General features: G+C 46.6%; 1 protein-coding gene across 5 annotated transcripts; it reads right to left on the bottom strand.

Moving 5' to 3' along the window:
• Positions 1–1,500: 1,500 nt before the first annotated feature.
• On the bottom strand, positions 1,501–7,408 carry LOC103239768 (calcitonin gene-related peptide 1). Of its 5 annotated transcripts, none has more exons than XR_012095449.1 (6): positions 7,278–7,408; positions 6,180–6,274; positions 5,009–5,146; positions 3,894–4,065; positions 2,741–2,921; positions 1,501–2,167 (listed from the first exon to the last, which is right to left on the bottom strand). XR_012095449.1 is itself a non-coding variant. In XM_008005986.3 (5 exons), the coding sequence occupies exons 2-4, from the start codon at positions 6,263–6,265 to the stop codon at positions 2,750–2,752; spliced, it is 396 nt and encodes a 131-aa protein (XP_008004177.3). In that variant the 5' UTR covers positions 6,266–6,274; positions 7,278–7,408; the 3' UTR covers positions 1,501–2,167; positions 2,741–2,749. The 5 variants fall into 5 exon arrangements, 3 of the variants coding, with proteins under 3 accessions (XP_008004177.3, XP_037853565.2, XP_072879399.1); XR_012095450.1 differs by having other exon boundaries at positions 7,302–7,408; XM_008005986.3 differs by lacking the exon at positions 3,894–4,065.
• Between the last annotated feature and the right edge of the window lie 6,112 nt (positions 7,409–13,520).

Below are 13,520 nucleotides of genomic sequence, written 5' to 3'. Positions count from 1 at the left end.
AAAAGTCTTGAGGCAGGAAACAGACTTACTGACTGAGTCTGATGGCCACTGCAGTCTTCAGGCTGTTGAACAATTTACTATCCAGACGTGATTGTTAAAGCTTAAGGCCCTTGGAGAGTTTGGTATGAAGAAAAATAGGTCCAAAAAAAAGCTGACCACAAAAGTAAAAGAGAAGAAGACTTTACTTCATTCATTCACTCTTTCATTCAATAAGTATTTATAGAGTGCTACCTTGTGCCAGGCACACTGTTCAGCATTTGGGGATATGGCAATTAACAAAATAACCATATCCCTGACCATGTGAATATTATACTTATGTCTGGGAGGGATATAAACAACAAACTAAATAAATAAACAAAACATATGATATGGTAGAAGGTAATAAACAGTAAGGAGAAAAAAATTAAACAAAGAAGAGGGCTAGGGTATGTTGTTAGTGGGAGTGGGGTGCAATTTCAGAAAGAATGGTCAGGATAGGTGACATCTGAGACATAATTGGAGGAGATGAGGGCCGTGGATGAAGAGTGTTCTTTACAGGGTACGAGTGCTGGTTGAGTGCTGGGAGGTAGAAGTTGAGGAATAGTAAGAGGACCAGTGTGTGGGAGAGTAGGAGATGAGGTCAGGCAGGTAATGGGAGTGGTGGTGAGAGGAGAGAAAGGGAAGATCAATTTGGCCTGCAATGCTTCAGGTATTTGCTCATGAGATGGGGAGTCACTGGGATGCTTTGAGCATAGGAGAGACACAGTGTGATCTACCTTTTACAGTCACACTGGGTTACTGTGTTGAGTACAGACTGGAGGAGAGAAGGGGGCATAATTCTATATGGTCCTGAGAGAATAGAGTCAGTGGGTAGAAGGGGCTGACTTCTAACCAGTAGCTAACTAGCTAACTAACTAACTAATAACTAACCCTAGTTAGCTGACTACCACCAGTGAAACTGGCTGCCAACTCACCTTGGGAGTTACACTCAGCAATTTGTTACTGGTGGTCCCAAAGGATGCTATGGTTGTTGATACTGGGTAATTCCTACCTTGAATAAGGAAGGCATCAGACTCTATGACATTCTGGATTCCTTCCAATACTGAGAGTCCTTGATTCCATAGCATGTACCACCTCAATCTCCCCCGCTAGAATGTAAGCCCATAAGCACAGGGAGTTTTGTCTGTTCTGTTCAGTTCATTGCTCTATTCCCAGTGCCTAGAATAGTGCCTAGCATATAGCAGGCACTCAATAAGTATTTGTGAAGTGTATGAATGTCTCTGCTAAACCTATGGCTGGACCTTGAGCAAGACGTTTCTCTGAACCTCACAGAATAAAAAAGTTGGGTTGAATGGCATTGATGACCTTTCTAGGCTGGCCAGTCTGTAATCCCCATTTTAGGCTCTGAGTCATTGTTTCTAAGGCAAGCTAAGGGGTGTATGAAGAGGTTCTTATATGGAGGAAAGACAGGGATGGGTAAAGGCAAACCTGCATGAAGGAGGAGCACATGGGTAACTTCTGAGGCTGGAGACCAGGGCACCCTCTGAAAATAAATATGAATTGTTCTCTTTGACATGCACAGGGCTCTAATTCCAATAGGGGATGCTTCACTAGAAACTGAGGGTACAAGACATTAGGGATCCATCCCGGGCATGTTGTCTTTGTGCTAAGTGAGTCAGCTTGGTCAACAGAGTACTCATAGGCCCCTGAAACTCTCCTGGGAAAAAATAGCATAAATAGCAGCAGAGATTCCATTGAAGGGTATAGAAAATACATTTTTAATTTTGATAGAGTTCACAAATTACAGCATTGACATTTCTTTAAACAAATACTTCTGTCAAAGCACAGCATTACCATGTGTCCCCAGATGCCCAAGAGGCAGTGATTTCATGTCCCCCTGAGGTTTAGCAGAGCCACCAATGTCAACAGGATGGCTGATGGGGCCTAGATTTGCTACCAGATAAGCCAGTCAGACATGCTGTCAGATTTATGGTTACATCATCAAGTATTTAAAAAGATGCACAATAGGTAACTGCAATGAGCTTGTTCTGCATTTAGCAATAGTTCCTTTCAAACAAAGAAGATAGTTTTCAGTATCAAGAAGGATGCCTGTATGTATGTCTTCCATGGAGCCTTTCCTACAAATTGCTTTCATCACACAATAAAAGGAGTTCAGCTTCACTGTGACCTAGGAGGAAGAAAATAACAGCCAAAATTTAGTTACTGGTAAATTGTCAGACTCTACATCTATTATCTCACTTACTCTTTATAGTAATGCTTGGAGGTAGATACTATTGTAGTCCTCAATTTACAGATGGAGAAACTGAGGCTTGGAGAGAGTTAAGTAACCAGTTCATGGTCATATAGCTGGTAAAGGGCAGATACAGTTCTTGAACTCAAGTCTGTGCACTTAATTTGGAGGTACACGATATAGTAATGTATACTCTAAAATGATAGTGCCATTATCTTTCAAACTCAAATGCTAGAATTGTCAAAATTATAAGTGTCAAAGAGCAGTGTTTTAAATAAACAGGATCTATATTTCTTGGTCTGATGATCTCAGGGTTACAAGGAGAGACTGAAAAAACAGAGATTAATCAACATTCTAGGGTTTTAGCTATTGGAACTCAGACACTGGTGTGGGTAACTTCCCTTATGGATTTTTTTAAACCACATGGTCTCAGGGAGGCTCAGAGGGTGAAACATACCCCTGTAAAAGCCAGTCATTCATATTCCCATCCCATCATACAAGGGCAGTCACCTTCTTGAGTCATTCAGCTGCCCAGTCTTGAAGGTCCCTGCGGCGCCTGCCGAAGGCTTTGGAACCCACATTGGTGGGCACAAAGTTGTTCTTCACCACACCCCCTGATCTGCTCAGCAAGCCTGCCAGCCGATGAGTTACACAGGTGGCAGTGTCACAGGCTCTCTTCTGGGCAGTGATTCTGATTTGCAGGATGGAGAAAGAAGGGAAGATCTGTGAGTGAGAGGCTGGGAGAGAGGTCAGCCTCATGGGACCTTCATGGTAAAGTTCCTGTGCTGAAAGGCACCAATTAACTTTAAGTGTTTCTCCCAAACACAATTATCAGAGCAGAAAATCACAAGGCCATTAGGGAAAATGCCATGATCACGCCCCATAGATATTCCCAGGGGTGTCAGAAAACCCACAGGTGACTCTGGATGACTGGCTATGGAATATGGAGCAGTAACAACCAATCTTTCCTGTATAAACTAACTAAAAATTAAAGCGGAGGTTTATGACACTGGAGTGAATTATGGCCCTACACCCAGCCCCATTCACAAAGGACTATAAAATCTATACCCCACTCACGGGCACCAAATACCCCTTCTTAGGAAAATAAAAAATTCCTCAGTCTTACCTGGAAGATGAGTGGAGTTTGCAGCATCAAATCCTAGAGGTACTTACCTGCTCCTTAGGATTCCCGTTCTTGCTGCTTGAGCTTGGTCAGGGGGACCACCCACCATATCCTCTGTCCAGCTAGCCTAGGGTTAAGGCTATTTCTAAGCATAGGTCTTAGACACTATGAAGCCTGGGACATAGATCAGAGCAATGACCAGCACAGCTCAGATCTTTGGGGAAAAATAGTTTTATTCCTCAAATGATCAGCACATTCAGAAGCAGGACAGAGGAGCTCTCATGACATCTCTGGGGGACTCAAAGCAGCCCTTACTTTCTGGTATTTTCCCGGGTGATTCTCTTCCAGCCTGTGAGTCCTGCTCTTTTTCCTCCCGTCTGAGGCTTGAGACATCCTCTGCCACAAGGAAAGCCACCAATACCAGCCCAAAGAGCCACAACAGAGGAACTAAACCACATGCATCAAGTTATAGGAAGGACGCAAGAAGGGAAATTAGGAAGGAGAGGGAGGAGTTTAGTTGGCATCCTGGGGCATGCTAACATAACGGCGATGGTTTCTCTCCAAGTCGCTGGACATATCCCTTTTCTTTCCAGGTGCTCCAACCCCAATTGCAGTTTGGGGGAACGTGTGAAACTTGTTGAAGTCCTGCGTGTATGTGCCCAGCATGCAAGTACTCAGATTACCACACCGCTTAGATCTGGGGCTGTCCAGGCTGCAGGGAAAAGACATGCCAGACAGTACCATGCACCAGAATCTGTCCCCATGGGCAGTCACTTAGAAGGTTAGACCAGGCAGGGGACCCTTTGAGTGGGAGCAGGAGGGGCAGGCAGGAGAGCAGCTCACTTATCCTTCCTTAGGACAGCTCAGATGTGCAGTGGGCCAGGGCAGTGCAGGGAAGGGCTGGATGGGGAAGGATGATCTTTTCTGGCATTCCACATGCTGTTCAGTCCTTCATGCTTGACAGAGGGGTTCTCAGGGCAGATGCAGGAGCAATACATGCCTCTGCCTGAGCAGTGCTGGGGCTAGGCCAGGGGATGGTCTCTGCTCAGGCTCAAGGTACACAGGGATGTGGATCTGGGGAAGGGTGCTCTCCCTGGCTTCCTGATAACATGCACATCTCCACAGATGCCACACATTTAAAGGCTTGACCTACCTCAAACACTGCTCTATCTGTCCCCATCCCCTGCAAGGGCCTTACCTTCACCTTGCAAATGTGAAATGAAGGCTCCTTATAGGTGTGAAAGAATGTCATATGCAGATTAACAAGATGGATCCAAATTTCTAGAATTTCCTGAGATATATTATGTCTATCCCTGACTTCACCCTTACTAGTGTTAACTCAACCAGTGCTGGGAGGTCTCCCAGTACTGCAAGAACAATTACCAGAGTGAGCGATTCCACACCTCTCCATTTCATTTCCTAAGAACTTTCAGAAACGGAGCCTTTTATTGTGTCTAACCGCAGTTCAGTTCCTCCAGCTGCACTGGCACCTCTGTCTCCCTTGGAGCGTGAGAACAGCCGGGCCCCAGGTCCCGGTGAACAACACAGCCTGTTGGATTCCTGGCCAGTGTGTTCTCTCCTACATCCTGGGATCCACCTTCCTGGGTATGCTGCGGGGAGAGGAGGCCCTGTGCTGGACGCTTGGGGAGCCTCACCTGGAGCCCGCGGTTTCCTGCTCCTGCTCCAGCTCACTGGCCTTCATCTGCACATAGTCCTGCACCAGTGAAGCCAGCAGGAGGCGCGCTTCCTCCTCACTGAGTGTGGCTGGGTCTGGGCTGCTCTCTAGGGCAGACCTGTGAAGGGGAAGCTGACTCAGTGCAGGCTGTCAGCCCCTGCCTGCCCCTCCCCAGGATAAGCAGCCAGGCTTCCTGGTCTTTGCTTCTTCCCCTGAGAATGTGGCCAGTGGGAGTATTAGGGGACAGGGCACAAGGCCAGTGTCGTTCCCAGGACCCAGGCACTGGTGTGGCCTCCAAGCAGTGGTGTGCTAGAGCCAGTTTGTATAGGCTTGTGAAAGCTGATGGTTAAATTTTCAAGAATTTTGCAAGCTGAGTGCAGCCATTATTAAAAATTAAATGCTAAAACTTATGGTTAGTGCTGAACCTGAAAATAGTTTCAGTTTAATAGATTTATATGTGGGTGAGAAATAGATCAACAGGTAAAATACCAGATTTAACAATAACAAATTTAGTGGCAAACTATTTAACACAATAGGATGCAATTCATTTATCAAATCATGGCGGAATAGGATAAATAGGATGACGAAACATACGAAAGTTTGACTAAAAGCAACAAAAGCATTTTGTGAGACTCAATGGGCCATATAAAATGTATAATAGGCTGGGTGCGGTGGCTCATGGCTATAATCCCAGCACTTTGGGAGGCCAAGGCAGGCAGATCACCTGAGGTCAGGAGTTTGAGACCAGCCTGGCCAACATGGTGAAACCCTACCTCTACTAAAAATATAAAAATTAGGCGGGCAGGGTGGTGTGCGTCTGTAATCCCAGCTACTCGGGAGGCTGAGGCAGGAGACTTGCTTGAACACAGGAGATGGAAGTTGCAGTGAGCCGACATGGTGCCATTGCACTCCAGCATGGGTGACAGAGTGAGACTCCATCTCAAAAAAATTATAATAAAGAATATTGTCTAAATATTTATCACTACTTATAAATTGTGTACTACACATCTTTATATCAGAAAAAATTATATATGTGCACGAGTGCATACATTACCCCTGCCCCCTGTCAGTTTTTAAGCATTCAGCACACCACACTTAAGAGGCATGGAATTGTCTGATACCAGTGTGGTTCTGGCTTCAGGCTGTCTTACCTGAATGGTGCTGCATGGAGGCTGCCTGCCTGCAACAGGACCAAGATGCTGAGAGCCAGGAAGGGGGAGAACTTCTGGAAGCCCATGACACCTCTCTGCAAGGGAAGAATGAGGTAAACTACCTGTGCCAGTTCAAAGTTCTAGCAGCCCACAAACCTTGGCTCCTATCCTGCTTTCTATCTTGCTTCTAACGCTCTGACTTTCTGGCTTCAGACTGGTCATTATATTTCTCTTCTTCTTTGTTTCCTCATCAGCACAGTGGACTCTTCCTGGGAGGTTAGCATGCACAGTTTGACAAAGCTGGAGAAGCAATCCTAGCGGGAGAGCTGAGTGGGGGAGGCCTCAGTCCTACCCTTCTCCCCAAAGCTGCACATATGCATATAAACCTGATAGCCAGGTGTCTGTGGAGGACATGCTCCCAGGCCCCTGTCACAGAAGCTGCTCCCATAAGGAAGCCCAGAGCTGTCCTCCTCTTGTGGGGCTTTTGCATACACCGTGGTGGGGGCGAGGGGGGGAGATCTGTCCAGAGGGATTGTCTCTACGATTGGAATCTGAGAAATAAAATAATCAATTTTAGTCCTCAGCCGCTCCACCGCTGACACCTCAGTCCCCTGCAGGAACGAAATTTTACTCTTAAATTGGGACCCAAGACTTTCTGTCTTTGCTTCCAGAACCTGTGACTGGGGCTTGCAGTTTAGGGCTGCTTGTCCCTCAGTCGTGGGGCCTGTCTGCCACCCATCCACTCTGTTCCAGGTTCTGAACCAATTTCCCTGGGACTGCTAGGCGCAAGACGCCATCCCTGATCGCACCGTCTGCGGAAAGTTACTCTTGCCTCAGTCTCTGTGCGCGGTCCCTGGGGAGCCTGAGTGTCCCGAGACTGGCCCAAGCCTGTGTGCAGAGAGAATAAGACTGGAGTCCGCAGCCGAGCAGGAAGAGCGAGCCTGGGAACTGAGACTGTCTGATCCAACCTAGGGCAGGAGCCGGTATAAATCGCCGACTAACAGAAGCTATCTAATGAAGAGGCTAATGGAGAGAGAGGGAGAGGAGGAAAGGGGGAGAGATACCGACTAATGGAGGGAGAGGGAGAGAGAGACATACCTGAGCCAGAATCTCGGGGCTCGCCTGGCAGAAGGTGGCTTGGATCAGAGGCGGTGGCAGCGGCGGCGGCAGCGTACAGCCAGAGCCCTGTGGAAGGGGCGGCGACACTTGGGCTGGGTAGCGTCTCTGATGCCTCCCAGCGCCAGCGACTGCTCTTATTCCCGCCGTTGTGGGTCGGAAAAGTTCAGCCAGTGCACAGCAACCAATGGGCGGAGGGGTCCTTCGCCCCAGCTGGGTTGCGTCACCTTCATGCTTCCAGAACCTGGAGGATCCAGCAGGACGGTCCCACTTGTATTTGCATTGAGGTCATTGATGGAAATGGACGGGGGGATGGTGGGGCACCAAAAGAAATGCCCTTAAAGTGAGCGGGAATTTGAGGGCAGTTTGACGTCATGGTGAATTTCACCTCTCAGTCCGGCCTGGTTTTGAACCCGCGCCCCACTCCACCCCTGGTTTCAGGATTTGGCGGAAAGGCTCCAGGACTGTAGGGACTCTTCCAACTCTGACCCCAGACCCCTGCCCAAGTGAGATTCTAAAGGCTAATGCCCCTAAGGGTGGGTTCTGGGCCCAAGAAGGCTGACTCCAGTAGCTGGTATTACCCACAGAGGGCCAGGGCTCCTGGGAAACAAGAGAGGGAGCTGGGAGCAAGAACTTTGTTAGACAGGAGTTCAATTACAGTTGACCCAGTTCCGAGTTGTAACTGGGCAAGTAACTTCCCAGAGCTTCAATATACTCATCTTTGAAATGGGGACCACAGAGATCTGATAAGATAAGACCACAGTCTTATCTTGAAGGAATGTTGTGAGAAATAGTCCAGTGCCTGGGCTCCAGATAGGCAGGGATCTAAAAGAGTTTCCTGGTCCGCATAGGGGATTCGGTCAGATCTCCATGGATACCTTCAGAATTCCCATCTCCCCGGACTGTCCTGGGGTACTCTTCAGATCCATTACATGTGTGAGGAGGGGGCCGATGACCTGCTGGGCCTGAGGGGTGAGTTGCAAGGTACAGATGTGGAAGCCTCCATCCAGGCCTCTGGCCCTCTCTCTTCCTACCCTGCCATCCATCACCTGCCTGAGCCGTTTGCACAGCTGCCCCTTCGTTTCCGGCTGCTGTTTGCCAAGATTTCCCAGACACATTCTCTTCCGGTCCCGCACCCCCACCCCCACACTTCAGTCCTCTCCTAAAGAGCAGGCAGGCCTGACAGTGCTGTGTGGTCTCTGCCTAGACCGAAGCTCACACTCACTTCCGGTCACACTCATTTACACACACACAAACCCATTACTGTCTCCCAACATGTGCCCACTCTGAATCACAGACACTAAAAAACAGATACTGGCGCAGAAGAGTATCCTGAGGGGTTCACTCAAACGTGTCCCAAGCCTGCCTCCGAGTCTCTCGGGCGGTCGCATCCACACGCCCGCACGACGATGACCTGCTTGCATCAAACCTGCACACATCACAAACAGGCCCCCTCCATCACACCCAATTACACGTGACCTCGACAACTCTCACATCCCGCAGAACCGGGTTTCAATTTCACTGTGCCTGAGCATTCAGCTCCAGGCGCGCCCAGAACAGCAGAGGTCGGGACTAAGGTACTTGCCGCCCACAGCGTCCAGAGTGGCGAGCAATAAGCTTTTCAGCGTCCCCACCATCTCCCGGTGTGAGCGCGCAGCGCGTGATCTGCAGCAGCCGGTCCGGGCGCTGCCTGTGCGGTGAGCGCAGCAGCAGCGTCCCGGGGCTATTGGGAAAGGCAAGGACTCTGACTTGAGGTTCTTTGAGGCGGAGCAGAAATTAGCCCCTAGGTGTGCCGTCCGTGGCGCAAGTCACGGACCTCCAGGTACTCTGGGGTCGTGTTAGCACCCTTGTCCTCAGTCCCCAGAAGCGTCTGCATTTCTTAGGATAACACCCCTGCCCCGCGCTGCATCTCTTCCCCCTCGGGGGTTGGTGGCCTCCGTGCTCAAGGGGGCAGCGGGAACGCCTGACTTCCGAGATGCCCTTAATTGACTCCCCTCCTTCTTAACTACAGCGAGGGAATAACAACTCGGGGCTGGGGACTAGGTATCTGAGACTAGGTATCGCTCTCCGCAGGGCCCGCCGGTAGGGCGGTCACAGGACCCGGGATTGGAACTGGACCGGGAGGACAACGGCGCGCGTCAGGTGCAGAGCGTGGAACAGGCAAGTTTCGCGCGGAGCCGGACTTGGATGGCGGATCTTGGGCACAATGAGCCGCGGATCCTGAAGGAAGACAACCCCTGCTGAGACCCTGTCCCGAGCCTTGGAGCTTTTCAGTAGTTTAGACTCCGATCGCGGCCTGGGTTTTCGGTGCAGAGCTGCTTGGAGTTGCGAAGGCCGCAGTGCGGGCACTAAGTGGGGCGTAGTGTTTGCGCCTCTGCCACCTGGGCTGTAGCAGAAGAGCATTTGCACTCAGCTACCACATACTTCAGTGGAAATGACTTTTTCCAAGACTAGAGGTTTCTAACATAAGAACCTCTTGAAACCGTTTGTAAGTGTGTCTGTGATGTATGTTTTCCTAAAGAGAGAGCTCAGAGCTTTCGCCCGTGCCACAGTGACCACAAAATGAAAGACTGTAGAAGCAGATTTTGTGGCCATGTCACTTTGCAGGGTCGGAATTCTACTCCTGACTGTCGTGTGTGTCTTCAGCCTTCAGAATCCACACGCACTCCGCACTATCAAATCTTTGGCGGCTACAAATCAAAGAAAGGCTGGTGCTGTGGAGCGCTAACCAGAGCCTGCGTCCAGAGGGCGCTAGTGTAGCCCCGAGCAGTTTCAAGGCAGACTTTAAAAGTCAGTCTCTTTGGGACAGGGAGGGGTGGTCATTAACTCACCTCTCAAGCACTCCTTGAGTTTGTAGGAAGTGCCTGGCGCCTTGCTGGGGGCTGAAAGTTTTTTTCGTTTTTGTTTTAAAGTCATTTTCTCCAGCAATTAGCACCATGCCAGGAACCCTAGTAGATGATCCGCCAAAGTTAAATGAATGAAAATTCATTCTGGCAAATTCACCAGTTTCATAAGGTAGCTCGCAGAAAATTCGGACCTGGTTGGAGCGGCATTTCGCTTTGCTTTCCGAAATTCACAAACTTTTCAGCCAGACTCCTCCCATTTTATTTGTCACAGCAAGTCGGTTCCCAGGCAGAAGTTTTCAGGAATGAGGCAGGGAAATAAGGATTTCGTCTAGGGTTCTCTCTAAAGACTGAGATCTTTTGGTGCGAAATGCGAAGTCATTCTCTGAGCCCATCCCTGATTTACTGAGGGAGCCGAAGGAAGCTTAGAGCTTCCCGTGCTTGGATCGCATAGATTTCATCACGCTATTCCTGGAACTTCTCTGAGTTTCAGTACTAAACGGAGCATGGTCTAAAGAAAGTTGGTAAGGAAAATGCTGATTTTAAAAAAATAGTCGCTTGACTATTTGATCCTTGATTTTTACTGTCTTATTTCCTAACTTTAAAATCTGGAAATCAGGGTCAGTTTTGAAACAATCTGATTTTGGAAAACAGTATTTTTACAACACCCCAATAAAATCTAACTGCAATGTTTGTTCCCATTCGTTTAGACCAGAATCCTGTACCCTTTGCTTTAGAAATAAAAATAAAGATGCAATCTGGTTGAAAATTCTTATGTGAATTTCCATGTGATTAAAAAAGTCACACCTAAAGGCTTGAGTTGAGAGCTCAGGTTAAATTTATTGCTGCTCTACAATTTCTTCATAATATAGACTCAACCACAAAATCTCAGCAGTAGCAACAGCACCACCAGCAACAGTAATACAACAGCCAACAACCACACATTTTCTTCAGCCTGGCGGAAACGTGGAGCTATCAAATTAACTGGAAAATCCCAACTGAAAATCGATTGTACTGTTTAAAGGAGGGCAGAAATCAAAGCTTTCCATCATCATGTTTACTGAAGAACATGCCAAGAGAAGTACTTGCTTCTGAATCATTTTCCTAAGACACTTTTAGAGTGCAGTAAAGCTGCTTCTGTGGGAGGGGTACAGAAATGACTGCCAAAGAGACAGCAAGATTCACAAGAACCAAGATACAGAAACAGCCTAAGTGTCCATTGATGTTTGAATTCTTAAAGAAAATGTGGTGTGTGTTTATCACACACACACACAATGGAATATCAGTTAGCAATATTATTCAGAAGAAGGAAATATTGTCAGTTGTGTCAACATGGCTGAACCTGAGGGATATTATGCCACACCAAATAAGTGAGGCACAGAAAGACACATAATACATGATCTCACTTACATGTAGAATCTCAAAAAACAAGTTGAACTCAGTATCAAAGGGTAGAATGGTGATTATTTGGGGCTGCAGTTGGGGGTAAAAGAGATATTAGTTAAAAGATACAACCTTTCAGTTATAAGATGAGTAAGTCCTGGAGACCTAATATACAGGTTGGTGACTATAGTTGACATATGCTTGAAATTTTCTAAAAGAGTAGATCTCAAGAGCTCAAGAGCTCTAAGCACACACACACATACACACACACACACACACACATGCACACACACAGGAAACTGTGAGGTAATATGTTCATTAACTTGATTGTTGCAATCATTTCACAAAGTATACAAGTATCAAAATATCATATTTTATACCTTAAAAATAAAAACCTTTAATATGGAAATAAAAGTCAAAAAAAAAAGAGAGTGGGAGACAGCTGAAATTCCCCAGTGGGAATTTTGCTGAAGGCTTTACAAGAGGTGCCTCTGTAAACACTGGAGAGGATATCAATGTTTTATTAATAACCTAGACATAGAATTATCTAAAAGATGTTGCATGTGCAGTAAGTATGAAAAGTCACATAAATCATATTAAATTGAAACAAAGAAAACATATTATAAATATTGTAACTACCATCAACTAAGTTCCATCCATGTGCCAGGCACTGTGTGTATATTATCTTTCTTATTAAACTGTTTAATAAGATAGATATTTTTATCTTCGTTGTATGTGCAAGGGAATAAATAGTAAGAGTATTTGGCTTGAATTAATTATATTTTCCAGTCTCCTTTTGAGGACCTGAAACATAGCTTATCTGTCTGCCATATTAGTTAAGAGGTGTGGTACCCTGGATCCAGAGAAAGATATAGGCATGTCTGCCTGCTTCAGGGCTAATGTGATTTGTAGTGAGAGACTCAATGAGCAGGCATAAATCATTTATAATTCCTGGACCAACATTTGGGAACATTGACAGTTTTGCAGCAGGAAAATAAATGTTGGTGCCACCACTTAAGTAAATTGCCAAAGAATACAACCCAAATCGGATTTATAACAACATTTATAAGATAAAATTGTAAAACACTTGAGTTCACACAAACAAAAATCCAAATGACTTAACTTCCTATATTTAGCATCATGCATTACTTCATCTTGTCTGAAATTGTGGTTGATTTTATAGAGTGTTCTATTTTGCCAATGGATGTGGGGGATTGAGATGGGATGGGATAGGAGTTAGTTGAAACAGTGCTGGGAGTCAGAAGTTAGGGTTCTAATTCTCACCCCTAAGGGTATGACTTTGAGGACATCATTTGGACCTCTGTTTCCACATCTGCTATATGAACTTTTATGGGATCGAGGGATTCCTAAATTCCTTTTTAATTCTGACATTCTATCAGTATGCTGTGAATTTTATGCTGTTTTTACAGTACTTTTCTATAACACCAGGCCACCTGCTATTTGGCTTCCTCCACTTGCCCTGACAGTTACCACTGTCTTCTAAAAGAACAGCTGAGGAGTTCACCCTGAAGGAGGAAGGATATGTCATTCTTTGCAGTGACACAATCAGAAAAGGTACTGCTCCCCCACCGAAATATGAGGGATAAATGATTTTGAGAAGAGACAGGAGAAGAAGGGAACAAATGTCCTGGTCCTTGTCTCCTTATCAACAAAAGATGTACTGGTATCCTTTGAAAGGGGACAGAGAGGATGCCAGCACACCTGGGAGCACTAAGTTCTCTGCTTTGTGAAAATGAATCTGCAATGAACTCCTGTTCTGGATGCCCATCTTTCTGCAAGTTGTCAGCAGAAGCTTTGCAATGTGGCTACTTGGTGAGTTCACATACAGCCCAACCCATAGTTCTGATGGAGCCTGAAAATCAGCTCTGAAAAGTTCTCCTCAGAAGATGCCTCTAAAGTGAGAGGCATAAAAAAAGAGACTAACCTTCAGGTAGGTCCAGCCAATATTTTAACAAATATTCAATGAATAATTTGGTTG

This window comes from Chlorocebus sabaeus, chromosome 1 (assembly GCF_047675955.1).
Source record: "Chlorocebus sabaeus isolate Y175 chromosome 1, mChlSab1.0.hap1, whole genome shotgun sequence".
NCBI lineage: Eukaryota > Metazoa > Chordata > Mammalia > Primates > Cercopithecidae > Chlorocebus > Chlorocebus sabaeus.
This window is presented reverse-complemented; position numbering and strand designations above follow the sequence as displayed.